Consider the following 14,485-nt stretch of genomic DNA (forward strand, 5'->3'; position numbering starts at 1 on the left):
ATCTTCTGTATCAGGGCCCCATAAAATGGGAAATCGTGCACTCCCCTCTTCTCTGGTCAAGAGTGTTTACCTTATTTAAAGACAATACTATTAATAATTATTAATAATATGTGACATCAACAGAGGGTCTGTGTGTGGCAGGCAGGTCACACCTCTCACTTAATCCTCACATCCCTGGGAGGTCAAGAAATGAGAATATGGCTAGCACGGTGGCTCACACCTATAACCCCAGAGCTTTGAGAGGCCAAGACAAGAAGGATCGCTTGAGGCCAGACGTTTGAGACAAGCCTGGGCAATATAGTGAGACTCTGTCTCTACAAAAAATTTAAAAAAAAATTTAACCAGGCACAGTGGCACTTGCCTGTAGTCTCAGCTACTTGGGAGGCTGAGGCCAGAGGAACACTGAACCTGGGAGATTGAGGCTGCAATGTGCTATGATCGCACCACTGCACTCCAGCCTGGGCAGCAGAGCAAGACCCTGTCTGTAAAACTAAATGCATACATACATACATACATACATATATACATACCTACATACATACATACATACATAAAAGAAAAAAATGAGAATACGACATGAAATAACAATCATCCTCAGTTTTCATAGGCAGATACTGAGGTTAGAAACGCCATTCCCTGCTTCCCCACTCTACTGCCAAAAAGAAAATGAGAGGTACCTGAAGCTCAGTCCCCCGTACAGGAAGGAGATCCAGAGCCAGCCTGCCAACAGGAACAACAGCATAAGAGGGAAGGCGAAAATGAACCAGGAGCCGAAATTCACCACGTCACACTGCGGAAAGAAACTGGAGAACAGCGGGAGATGAGAACAGGCCAAGGGCAGTCATGCCCATTTTGGGAGTGGGAGAGGGGACCAGGCAGTACTAGTAGCAGCGGGGAGGAGGAATGAGAGGGTCCCATGGAAGTCTTGGGAACAGTGTTTTCCACCAATTCTAATAGAAGCACCCTTTTTTCCTCTTCTTTGGAGGCTGCTGGCTTCTGACCTAGTGGGACCAATGGGTGCCCTACAGTCAAAATCTCTGCCCCCTGGAGGCCAGACAGGTACCTGAGTGAGTGAAACAGGCCAGGCCAGGCCATGGTGAATTGAAGAGAGCCCTGCTCATTAAAGGGCTCAGCTGCTATTTGCTTCCCCATGGTTGCCATGCAAGAGTGCAGGGCCAGTAAGCCCAGGTTTGGGTTTTACTTGAAATTATGTGATGGTTAAATGTTGACAATTCATGAAAATGTTTTAATGAATGTGGGAGTCACATATAACACATCTGCAGGCTGAAACCTTTGCCCTCCTTATTACATATGCTCAAAGACCCTGGGCATTTTGTCCAGGCAATGGTGATGTCGATGAGTTCTTTCTCTGCTGAACGGTGTCCAATCTCAGTTTTATTAAGACATCATCAAGCCTGAAAAGATGAAGGGCAATAACACTCAGTGCTGGTGAAGATGTGGAAAAACAGGCAGATTCTTGATGTTTGTTCATCAGAATATTCTTTTCTGGAGAGGAATTTGGTAAAATGCAGTAAGAGTCTTAAAAATGTGCATATCCTTTTACCCAGAAATTCTACTACTAGAAATAAACTTTAAAAAAACAACCAGAAATGTGGTCAGGAATATAAGTGCTAGATTGAAAAGAGGAAAAGTAAGTTATAGAATGATGTATACAAAAGTATGTGGATACTCACAGACATTTCTAGGTAAATAATAAACCAAAACCTTAACAGTTATTGTATAACAAATAAGCAAACAAAAATATTAATAAACTCTATATAGTGGGATTCTAAGAGGTTTTTATTTCCTCCTTTTTCTCTACCTGTATTTTCTACAATGAATAAGTATACCTCTATAATTAGACAAAATAAAAATATTGTTTTAAAAATATTAAAATATCAGCAAGTGTGTGGTCAGTTACATAATTTGTAATAGCAAAATAATAATTATTATAAAATGAAAACAATCAATGCTTATGATTAAAGTATGTACACCCAAAATAAGACAATACATAGTCACTAAAAATTATGTTTTCTAAAAACTTTTAATAATAAAATCAGACTATAAAACTGTATTAAGAGCATAGTGGCAAAAACGTTAAATATATACACATTTAATATATGGACATAGAAAAGTCTAGAAGAAAGTCTGTTAAAATATCGACAGTGGGATTGGAGGTATTTCAAACTTCTTTTTCTACATTTTCCAAATGTTCTTTAGTGTGCCAATATCATTTTATAATCAGAATAAACCAATAAAATGTATTTTGGCAACAAGGGCCAAAGGACCACTCAGGGCAATCACTTCTCCTGTCTCCCCAGGCTTCTCCTGTTCTCAGCTGGAGAATCAAAATCACATATTACCTAGCATTCCTTTTAAATCCCCTCTTCCTACACCAGAGGGTCTGCATTTGAGCCCTTGTGTTGCATAAGATTTGCATGAAATTTACTTGAAATCCCACATTTGATATTTTTACTGTATATATGTTAATATTATATATTTTATGTATTATATGTTAATATACTATATATTACATACTTAAACATACATAAGATATATTTTAGAAAATATAAATATGAAATAGACATATAAAAAATATAATTTCCCCAATTTCATTTCAGGTTGGAAGAAAGTCCTACTCACATCACGGCAGGCAGGCAGCCTGAAAACGCTTTGACAACAACTGCTCCCCTCCAATTCTCTCCATCCCCAACCTAGGCTCTGCTCTCCATCCCCAGAGCCCACATCTTCCTGTCCAGCCCTGGGGATGGGTCCTGGCAAACCCTAATACCAAATGCCTACCTTCCCCCTCGGCAGAACGCTAAAGGGCTGAGCCTAGATCCTCCCCACACCTGAAGCAGGACCATCTTTGCTTCTGGTTTTTCTGTCACTGAGCTAAAACCAGAAGGCACAGCCAGCCTTGTTTAAAGGATAGCGAGAAAAAGACATCTAAGGTTTGCAGTAAAACTCAGTGGGCTTAAATCAATTGGTGAAATACACCTACAACTTCTTTTTTTTTTTTTCACCTCTCCCAGTGCATGGTTGACAATCACTGGTTTCCATCATCAAATCTTAAAATCAAAGCATTTTGGAATCTGAGAATGTATTGGCAATTCATCTCACTCAGGGGTTAAGGTTTTAAAATCAGCGCATGTGGCCAAACATGGGTGTACTAAAATCTCTTGTGAAAATACCTGTAATTACTCACATGTATGTTACTGAGGGTTGCACACATAGCAAACCTCTCTCGGGGAGATCAGCAGGGCCTCCCTTCATTCATCCCCACAGGTTTTTGATTCTTTGGTTGGCCAACAGGTAAAGAAGTCAGCTAGTATTTGCAGCCATGTTGAATATCAAATACTATTTGGTGTCCTTTGTTGGCCAAATGCTTACATTTGCATTTATGTAAATCAAATGAACCTGTGCTACATCTCCACTGCAAGGAATCTTAGAAACCCTGCCTCGGAATCCTGGAACCTAAAAGTCTTAAAGACAGAATCTTGAAATACTGAAGTTTTAAAATCTTAGAAACCAGAGGTTTAGAATAATGGGAGCGGCACGTTGTGCAGTTGGAACATCTTTCTTTTCTCTTTTCTCTTTTCTTTTTTTTTTTTTTTAGAGCAGGAGTGAAAGTTTATTAAAAAGTTATAAAGCAGGAACATCTTTCTTTTATCCTCGTGCCCTGACCAGCCACCCAGTCACTGCTGACCACTTCCAGGGGTGGGGAGACTTTAGCTCCCAGCAGAGCCCACTCCACTGGGCGACCCTGCTTATGGTTGGAAGGCTTCTCTTGGGCCATGATGGCCACAGACCCATGCCTCCCGCTGGATCACTCCTCTGCTGTGACCTTTCCAATGACCCCCATCTCACTTGGAGGAAAAGCTGGAGTCCTTAGACAACTCTTACCGCTATAACCTTTTGTCTTCTCACCTTCCCTTCGCCCCAGGCTCTTCGTCTCCCTGGTTTTCTTGCTGGTCCCTGAACCTCCCCAGGAACAGCTCCACCTCCAAGCCCTGTAGGAGCAACTCCCCACTGTCGGCAATGCCTTTCCCTCCTGTGTCCACATGGCTCATTCCCTTCTAGGTCTCTGCTCAAATGTCAGCCCATCAGAGAGAACGGGTGTCCTTGACCAACCTACATAAACTGGCACCCCACTCTCCTCACTTCTACCCTCTTTCCCTGCTGTATTTTTTTCCTAACTTATCACACAGATATATTTTATATTCATTTGCTTTTTCACTTATTGCCTGTCTCTCCCGCCAGAATGGAAGTTCCCCAAGGGCAGGGATCTCACTGGATTTTGTGCATTGCTGTGTTCCCAGAGCCTGGCCCAGAGAAGGCCCTCAATACACATTCCCTGGATGTTGAATGAAGGAGGGAAGAGGAGGGGAGGAGCAGAACCCTCCCTGCCGGCGGGGACTCTCGCTTTCACCTCTTGAGCTGGCCAAGCAGGATGAGGTTAGGGGCTGTGCCCGTGAGTGTGGCTGTGCCCCCAATACTGGCTGAGTAGGGGATGGAGATGAGGAAGCCCTTCCAGATGCTCCGACGATATTCATCCTCCTTCCTGGAGTCAGCCGGCAGATCCAGTGGAACCTCTGTCTCCCCAGGGTGGTCTTTGCTTTAAACAAATCCAAAGAGAAGCCATTCAGAATACATGGAGAACAGGCCACAGACTGCCCAGGAGTTGGGGAGCTAAGTGATCTTTCTAGAAGGTAATTTGGCACAGGTATCAAAAACCCGTAACAAGGTGCAACTCTTCAGCTCAGATGTTCTACTCTAAGAATGTATCCTAAAGGAATAGACAAGTGTCTCAGGTGTGGGTACAAGGGAATTCACCATGCCATTAAATATAATTTAAATGAAGGACAGTCTAAATGCCCATCAAAAAGGGGCTGATAATAAAGATGACTCTCTTCCTGAATGGAACACCAATGCAGCTATTAAATGGATGCTTACTAAGATGAGAGCTGTCCAGTCATAAACTATAGTGAAAAGGCATGTCACAGTACTATTTAGTTTTTTATTTTATAAATACTTATGTTGCAGCTGGGCGTGGTGGCTCACTCCTGTAACTCCAACACTTTGGGAGACCAAGGCAAAAGGATTGCTTGAGGACAGGAGTTTCAGACCAGCCTGGGCAATATAGTGAGATCCCATCTCTATAAAAAAAATTTTAAAATCAGCTGGGCATGGTGGCACGCACCTATAGTCCCAGCTACTCAGGAGGCTGAGGCAGGAGGGTTGATTGAGCCCAAAAGTTTGAGGCTATAGTGAACTTTGATTGCCCCATTGCCCTCCAGCCTGGGTGACAGAGTGAGACCCTGTCTCTAAAAAAAATTAATAAGTAATAAATAAAAATAAAGAAATGGCTATGTTTCATGAATATAAGAATATTTAAAGTCTAGAAATATATGCAAGTTGTTTTGATACCTTTCCCAGGAGTGGAATTACATATTATTTTCCTTTTTTATTTTCTGGGTTGTTTTTCTTGTACAGTTAAAGAGTTTTGGGAAATAATGAAATTAAGAATTACTAAGTACATAAGTAAAAGATCATAATGTTGGCATTATTGAGATGAAATGATGTCCGCTATTCTCCATTAAATAAAATAGGTATTTGGAAACAGACTGAAATGAAGAAAAAAAGGTGAAATAGCAGGTTACAAAACAGCGTACATAGAATTATCAATTTATATTTTATTTTATTATTTATTTTTATTTTTCATTTTTGAGACAGAGCTTCACTCTTGTCACCCAGGCTAGAGTGCAATGGCATGATCTCGGCTCACTGCTACCTCCGCCTCCCGGGTTCAAGCGATTCTCCTGCCTCAGCCTCCCGAGTAACTGAGATTATAGGTGCCCACCACCATGCCCAGCTAATTTTTGTATTTTTAGTAGAGACAGGGTTTCACCATGTTGGCCTGGCTGGTCTCGTACTCCTCACCTCAGGTAATCTGCCCGCCTTGGCCTCCCAAAGTACTGGGATTACAGGCATAAGCCACCGCGGTAAAAATGCATCTATGTATACAGCTGTCTGTCAAGAAATAGTCTAGAATGGTATTCATTTAACTGTTATAATCTACCTCTGGAAGTGAGATGCTAAATGCATTTATCTTTTATTTCAAGAGTATTTTTTGACATATGCAATTGTAAATTGTTTCTAAGTGAATGAAACTGAGAATTGCTGTAGCACTGATAGATATGTTAATGAGCTTGACTGTGGTAGTCATTTCACAATGTGCCCATATATCAAAACATTACATTGTATATCTTAAATATATATAATTTTTATTTGTCAATTATACTTCAATGAATCTGAAAAAAAAGATAAATTAAGATTTAAAAAAACGTGTTCTGTGTAACAAATCAATTTTTTTAAATTAAAGTGGAAATTAAAATGAAAAAATATTTACTTAAAGAAGGAAAGATAATTCAAATACCCTCTGGCCTGAATCACTACATAAGGGACTCCTTCCCCAGAGGGCAATGTGGACATGAGCTGGGGTCTGAGTAGCTGATTTCCAGTATGACAGGAAGGCAAAGACCAGAAGCAGGTGGAAACTACCGTCATGGTCTGACTTCTTAGGAGTGGCAGGCCTGGTCCAGAACTGTGGCCTCCCTCAGACGTGGGGACCCCAACCATCCTGAGTATCGAAAAGAGAAAAAGCAGAAAGGGCCCTAGAGTTTATCTAGAGCAACCACTTTTTTGTTCAGGTGAGGAAACTGAGGTCCAGAGAAGGGAAGGGGTTTGCATCCAACAGATGTAGGCTTCTAGAGGGTGAGGACTGGGTTTTGCAACACACCCAGTGCAAGCACTGCACAGGCAGATGTTTAAAGCATATTTCCAGGCCACACAGTCATGAGTGGCTGGACCAATCACAGAACTCATGTCTCAAAGTTGGACTCAAAGCCCCCAAACATGGTGCCAAGAGGGAGCACAGGCTGTGGGATGAAACAGGCATAAGGTCATGCCCCTCTCCTGCTAAAATCTCCATCAGCTCCCATCTCATTCAAAATCAAGGTTATATCTATGGCTCATGATGTCCCACATGCTCTGTCCTCCACCATCACTCTCTCCCCTCCCAAGCCAACTCTCAGACCCCACCTCCTACCATGTGCTCACTCATTCACTCGGCTCCAGCCACACTGGCTTCCTGGCTGCTCTTTGACCTCTCAGGAGCTTTGCACGTGCTGGTCCACATGCTGAGAACACTCTTCCCATGGATACCCCCACCACTCCCCACCTCTTGCAGAGATTTGCTCAAGGACGATCTTCTTGTGATGACTTCCCTGACCACCCATATTCAAACTGCCCCTTCCCAATTACCAGCTCGCCTCCCCCCTCCTTTTCCTGCTTTGATCTCCCTCTGAAGCTTATCAACCACCCAACACACCATGGATTACATTCACTTATCCATTTCTTGCCACTAGAATGTAAGCCCGTAAGGGCTGGGCTTTCTGTCTTTTCCTTGCTGTATCTCCATCCTTAGAATAGTGCCTGGCTCATCATAAGCTCCCAATAAATATTAGCGAATGAATGAAATAGACCGGATCAATGCCCAGCACTGCCTTGAGCAGATCGCTTGGCTCCCTGTTGTGTCATCACTGTTAAATTGAGATCACAATGTCATAATAACAAGTGCTAACATCTGGACGTGTAAGGTCCAGCCAACCTGCTCTGTCTACATTATCTCATTGTCTCACACAGCCAGTATGGAGCAGAGCCAGAGTTCGAAGTCAGGTGTTTGTGACTCCAAATCCCATGATCTTAACTACACTGCCATAATGCAAAGGATACTGTAGACTAAATGCGATTTCAACATCAATGTGAAGATGCTTTGTAAGTCATGTAGGGTGAAGGGCTGTTATTGTTTTATAAGGAATTTTTTTGTCTGTATGGACTGTTAACCCTGCCTGCAACCCTCTCCTCCTTGACTGTCATGCAGTTTGTGCTATCTTGCTTTTTTGGGTCTCTTCTTTCAAGAGGAAAGTACCTGTGATCCTCAACCTCACCAGATCTTTAGGGATTTAATGTACTGCCCTACCCTTTCCATGTCTGCATTTTTTTTAAAGGGGGCTGTTGAGGTTAATGTTTAAGCCACAGAGATGAATGGTGGAAACTCAGGCATTAGGTCATTTGGAGAAAAATTCAGGGATGGGAGGAAAATGGTTTGCAGCATTGAATTCTTGTTCATCGTCTCCTTGAATCAAGCACTGGGTCCTCTATGAATTTCACCAGTAACTTACGCTTCTGTGCTGGCGAGAAACTGCATCTCCGTGGGCACAGTGTGTAGGCCGTTTCTCCGCACAGCAGCTAGGAGGAAAGAGCATGATGTCTTTAGTGTAATGTAGCGAATGGAACAGGAGTGTCCCAAATCTTGTGAAGTCAGTCAAGAATGCTTTCTTTGCCAAGGATCCTATACTACTCACTGAATCAAAAGACAAAGACAGAGAGAGAGAGGAAGAGAGGGAGGAAGGGAGAGAGAGGAAGGGAGAGAGGGGGAGGGAGAGAGAGATGGAGGAAGGAAGGAAAGGAAAGGAAAGGGAGGGAAAGAAAGAAAAGAAAGAAAGAAAGAAAGAAAGAAAGAGGGAAGGAAGGAAGGAAAGGAAAAGAAAGGAAAGGAAAGAAAAGGAAAGGAAAGGGAGGGAAAGAAAGAAAGAAAGGAGGAAGGAAGGAAGGAAAGGAAGGAAGGAAGGAAGGAAAGGAAAGGAAAGGAAAAAGAAAAGAAAGGTCATTCAGCATTCTATCCTCCTGTCCTACCATCCATATGTGAAGATGTGCCCAGGCCTGTTGGCAGGGGTTTAGCTGCAGAGCTGCTTGACAACCCATAACTCAAGCTTAGGCTTACCTGAGCAGCCATTGCCAAAGTTGTGAAAGGCCAGCTATGAATGGTAATGAGTCATCAATGGGTTGGACGACCCCAATTGTCCATTCATTCATTCATTCATCCAAAAAGTATTTATTGAGCACCTACTATGTGCTATTGACTATGTTCTCAGGGTACTCTGTGAACAATATAGAACAAGGCCCCTGGCTTCCATGGAGGTCATACTCTAGAAGGGGAGACAGGAAATAAATGAATAAAGAAAATTTTAGGTAGGGACAAATGTATGGAGGAAATAGAACTGGGTAATGTGACTGGAAAGAGCGGAGAGGGGAGTAGGTGGGCTCTCCCTTCAACAGAGAAGACACTGTGTGCTGATGGCCTCAGGTCTGAGACCTCAAGGATAAAATGGAATCCATCCTATGAAGAGCCCTGGGAAAAGGGTGCAAGGAAACAGGAACAGCAAGTGCAAAGGCCCGGCAGTAAGGAGGTGCTTGGCTGAGATGAAGAACTGAGGAAGCCCATGTGCTGGGAAAGAGGTGTATAGGAAAGGCCTAGGGGAGATGGGGGTGGGGACGGAGTGGGCAAAGGCCAACGGGAACTAAATCAGGGATGGGGACCCCCTGCAGGATTTAATGCCCAAGACGATATGATTTACATTTTACAAACAACTCTGGGCCTGGTCCGAGGGAATGGACATAGGGAAAGGGGCAAAAATGGAAGCTGAGAGTCCAGTTCTGGATCTGTTGCATTTTCCAGCTAAGATGATGATGGCTGGATTTGGCTGGTAACCATACAGACCCTGAGAGTAATAAGTGGTGGATGTGTTTCAGTTCTTTTGAGATAAGAGCTTGGTGCAACTTGGAGCCCAGAGCCAAAACTGGGGCACATGAACCCTAGCCAATTGATCCCTCAGCAAATCGCTATGGAGCACCTGTCATGTACCTGGTGCTGAGTGACAAAAGATGAAAGTCCATGTCCTCATGGAGCTGATCTTCTGGTGGGGGAGACAGACCACACACGACTAAGTAATATACGCAGTATGTCAAATGAAGATGCATGCCATGCAAAAGAACAAGGCAGGGAAGGAGCCAGGCATCCTGGGGTGAGACACCTTCTTCAAGGCTCAAAGAAAGTCTGATGGAGAAGGAAAATTTGACTTTGAACCAAGACCTGAAGGTGAGGGGATGAGCCAAGCAAACATCTGGGGCAAGAAAGAGCAGGTGCAAAGGCCCTGGGGTGGGAGCACACCCAGGAAGCAAAGGGGAGGCCAGTGGAGCTGCAGGGGCCAGAGGGAGGAGAAGAGTAAGAGGAGGCAAGGTAAGAGAAGTGGCAGGGGGTGGAGGTGGTAGGAAGTGGGTGGGATCATGCAGGGATCTCAGAGCTCACAGGAAGGACTGTGGCTTCTCCTCTGAGTCAGGTAGGAACTAGAGTAGCATTTGAGCAGAGGAGGCTCAGGACAGGAGCTAACTTTGTTTTTAAAGTTATTTCTCTGGTCAAGTGTGGTGGTTCATGCCTATAATCCCAGCTACTCAGGAGGCTGAGGCAGGAGGATTGCTTGAGCCGAGAGTTTGAAACTAGCCTGAGCCAGATAGTGAGACCACATCTCTAAAAAACATTCTCCAAAAAACTAGCTGGGTGTGGTGGTGCATGCCTGTAGTCCCAACCACTCCAGAGGCTGAGGTGGAGTATCTGTTGAGCCCAGGAGTTGGAGGCTGCAGTGAGGTATGATCATGCTACGGCACTCCACCTTGGGTGACAGAGAAAGACCTTGTCTCTTAAAACAAACACACAAAAATAATAAAGTTATTTCTCTGCTTGATAGACCAGACTCCCCAGCAGCCTTTGACAGTGTTTTGGAGGAAAGAAAATTAGAATGAATTAAATGTTCCTGCAGCTGGAACCACCACCAAGAGTAAAATAACTCACCTCTGGGAGTTGGGTGTGTGGCTGGTAGCCAAACACATCAGCCTTGGGTTCAAATCCTAGCTCCATCACTTACAATGTAACTTTAGGTCAGTAGTTCCCAGCGAGGGCCAATTCTGTACCCAAGAGATGTTGGGCAATGTCTGGGGGCATTTTTGGTTATCACAGCTTGGGTGGAAGGGCAAAGTACTACTGGCGTCTATTAGTTAGAGATCAGAAATGCTGCTAAACATCCTGCAATACACAGGTCAGCCCACCCCAGCAAAGATTTATCCCACCCAAATGTCATTGGTAATGAAGTTGAGAAACCCTGGTTAGGGTATATCCCTTAATCTCCCTATACCTCAGTTCTTTAATGATAAAATGGAAGTAACCATTCTAGGATTGTTAAGAGGATTAAAGAGTTAATCTACTGCCAGGTGTGGTGACTCACGCCTGTAATCCCAGCACTTTGGGAAGCCGAGGTGGGCAGATCACCTGAGGTCGGGAGTTTGAGACCAGCCTGACCAACATGGAGAAACCCCGTCTCCACTAAAAATACAAAATTAGCCAGGCATGGTGGCGCATGCCTGTAATCCCAGCTACTCAAGAGGCTGAGGCAGGAGAATTGCTTGAACCCAGGAGGTGGAGGTTACGGTGAGCTGAGATAGCACCATTGCACACCATTCCAGCCTGGGCAACAAGAGCAAAATTTCGTCTCAAAAAAAAAAAAAAAAAAAAAAAAAAGAGTTAACTTATTAAAAGCAAGGATCAACAAACTTCTGTAAAAAGCCAGATAGTAAACATTTTAGGTTTTGGGGGGCCATGAGGTCTCTGTCATAACAACATCTCTGCCATAGGAGCAGAAAATCAGCCACAGACAACATCAATGCTTGAGTGTGGCTAAACTTTTATTTGGGGGACATCAAAACAATTTTTGTTTTGAGATAGGATCTCGTTCTGTTACCCAGGCTGGAGGGCAGTGGCACGATCACAGCTCACAACAGCCTCAACATACCAGGCTCAAGTGATCCTCCCACCTCAGCCTCCCAAGTAGCTGGGACCACAGGCATGTGCCACCATGCCCAGCTAATTGTTGTTTTTTTTTTTTTTTTTTTTGGTAAAAAAGAAGGTCTTGCTATGTTGCCCAGGCTGGTCTCTAACTCTGGGGCTCAAGTGATCCTCTCACCTCGGCCTCCCAAAGTGCTGGGATTACAGAAGTGAACTACCACGCCTGGGCTGAAATTTGAATATCATATAATTTTTCACGTCACAAAATATTTTTCTGCTTTTGATTTATTTCAATCACTTAAAAATATGAAAACTATTCTTAGCTCCCAGGCTGTAAAAAAACAAGCAGTAGGCTGGATGTGGAGGGCCATGCTTTGTCAATCTTGAAATAAAGACTTCAACAGAGCCGGGTAGTCCCAGCTCTTGAGAGGCTGAGGTGGGAGGATTGCTTGATCTAGGGAGGTCAAGGCTGCAGTGAACCGCGATCATGCCACTGCACTCCATCTTGGGTGACAGAGCAAGACGCCATCTCAAAAAAAAAAAAAAAAAAAAAAAGACATAAAGAATTCAACAGGAAGCTGAGTACTAGCAAATGTTCAGTAAATATGGGTTACCATAGAGAAAGAAGAAAACAGAGCGTAGGGAATGATTCTGACACTCAGAGCCAGGTCACTTCATTCTCCATCATCTTGTCTAAGGGCAAGGTGGCTGTGTCACCCTCAAAATCCCAACATCCCCCTCTCTGCTAAATGAGTGACTGCTCCTTCCTTACCCAGCTCGGAATTGCCTCTGGTCTCTCTCAGTGCCCAACCTCCAGTCCAGATCCTGTCCTGGGTTCCTTTTAACACCCCCTTCCTGAAATAATCAGGGTAGCTCATGGCATGTGTGCCCCGCCCCCTCACTGCTGTAGTAAATGATAACTCAGCTTGTTTCATTACTAGTGTATTCCTGGGGTCTTTGGTGAAGGCCATTGACACTCTTCAAGGAACCAAGCAAGACACAAAAAAAGTTTGATTTTTTTTCTTTTTTACATGGGATTTTCCTTCACATGGAAGTCAGGCCACATACACAGCCATGTGGACATTCCTTGTCTCGCCCCGTGGTTTGGGGAAGTCCCTTCCACACCACGGGCCGCTCTCGTGGTACACCGTTGGTACCATGAGGGAACAGGATTCCATGGTGGCTGGCTGTGTCATTTTTCCTGTGCCTGGAGTTGGCCCTGTTGACCCCCTGCAGGGGCCTGAAGATGAAAGTTGAATCAGCTGCCCTGGGCCATAGGGATGAGGGCCCCTGAGCACGAGTGCTGGGAACAGGTCCACAAGCCATGCACGAGGCCAGGGTCCAGGGCACTGAAGTAGGAAGCGAGGGACTATTAATAGCACACTAAGGTTGGGGGCAAAGTTGCTCCCCAGGGGATGGCCAGACAGTAAGAACTCTGACTTGGTGACCCCCAGTCCCCACCATCGCTAGCTCACTCTACCCTCTTCCCACCTGGGTGCTGTGCAGGTGATTCCTTTATGCAGCCAGGGTGGACAGCAACTTGTCTGAAGTTACAGATAGGGAAACTGAGCTCACCAGTTTGCCACAGCCCTCGCCTGGCCCCGTTTGCTCTGCATCTGAGTTGAAGAGCCCTGATAAGAGATTGTATGTGCTATAAATAAGGCAGTGAAGGGTATTCGTACACACAGAACTCTAAACAGTAATTAGCTTTATCATATATGATCAGGAAGGAGGGAGTTTTGCTTTTTCCTTATGGAGATTAGTAATGTAAGAAAAGTTAATATCAGGCATTATTTTCTGGTGATGATGATGATGATAAAGTCATGAAGATGAAACTGGAAAACCTGGTGCTGAGCAGAGCTCTTAGACATTTACACAGGATCCACCCCTGTGCTTCCTGTGACCTCAGTGGCCCAAGAGACCACATGGAAACAGGCCAGTGGAGCAAAGTCCCCAGAGAGACTTCTCTGGGTCCAGAAATTGCCAGTTGATTAGAAGCTTGATGCTTCTGTAGGGTCTTATTCACATCATACAAATCCTTGAGTTTGTGTCAGGCCAGGGGATGGAGAACTTTCACATTTATAATCTTACAGCTGTCTCCAAGCAGCCTTAGAGAGCTATGCAAAGTTTATTACCTTCCTCTTCACAACTGGGGAAACTGAGGCCTAGAGAGGTGGGCTAAAGTTGGGATCAAGAGGACCCATTGGGTCAGTGGCAGAGTCAGGATTATACCCAGAACTTTGGATCTCCCATCCCCTGAACCTCGGTCCATCTCCAAGGCACCCACCTGCCACTTTAGCAGGTCTGACGTGAAACTGATAACTCTAGTCTAGCCTCCCTGGTATGACTAAGATGTTCTTAAAATTTGACACGAAGAGGGCCCTCGGGAAAGAGTTCTTGTGTCAAATTAGGTAAATGGCAATCCAGGGAAGGTCAAAAGCCCCCAAGTTAAGCAGGTTTATGTCCATTTACTCACTTAGCACTCATGTCAGCCTAGGTAGTAAGGATTATTATCCCTGTTTTAGGTTTGAGGAAACTGAGGCATAGAACAGTTAGTTCAATGGTCTATTTGTGTATTCATTAATTCCACACATTTATTGAACATCTACTATGTACCAACAGTGTCTTAGGTGCACAAGACTGCACCAGTGAAGATTCACAACAATGAGAAAGACTGATAGGCCCTTCACGGAGCTTGGAGCCTGTGGAGGAGACAGATTATAAACCAGGAAGCAAATCAATCCC

At 44.3% G+C, this 14,485-nt stretch overlaps 1 protein-coding gene across 3 annotated transcripts in view; it reads right to left on the minus strand.

Moving 5' to 3' along the window:
* The window catches only part of SLC13A3 (solute carrier family 13 member 3), a 127,280-nt gene that overhangs the window by 33,290 nt on the left and 79,505 nt on the right, over positions 1-14,485 (minus strand). For all 3 annotated transcript variants that reach the window (XM_001163229.6, XM_514696.7, XM_016938056.3), the window contains 3 exons: positions 8,247-8,313; positions 4,433-4,618; positions 678-803 (listed from right to left, as the gene is read on the minus strand). In XM_001163229.6, the coding sequence (XP_001163229.1) occupies positions 678-803; positions 4,433-4,618; positions 8,247-8,313 (379 nt within the window). The remainder of the gene's footprint in view (positions 1-677; positions 804-4,432; positions 4,619-8,246; positions 8,314-14,485) is intronic.

Source organism: Pan troglodytes, chromosome 21, assembly GCF_028858775.2.
Source record: "Pan troglodytes isolate AG18354 chromosome 21, NHGRI_mPanTro3-v2.0_pri, whole genome shotgun sequence".
Taxonomy (NCBI): Eukaryota; Metazoa; Chordata; class Mammalia; order Primates; family Hominidae; genus Pan; species Pan troglodytes.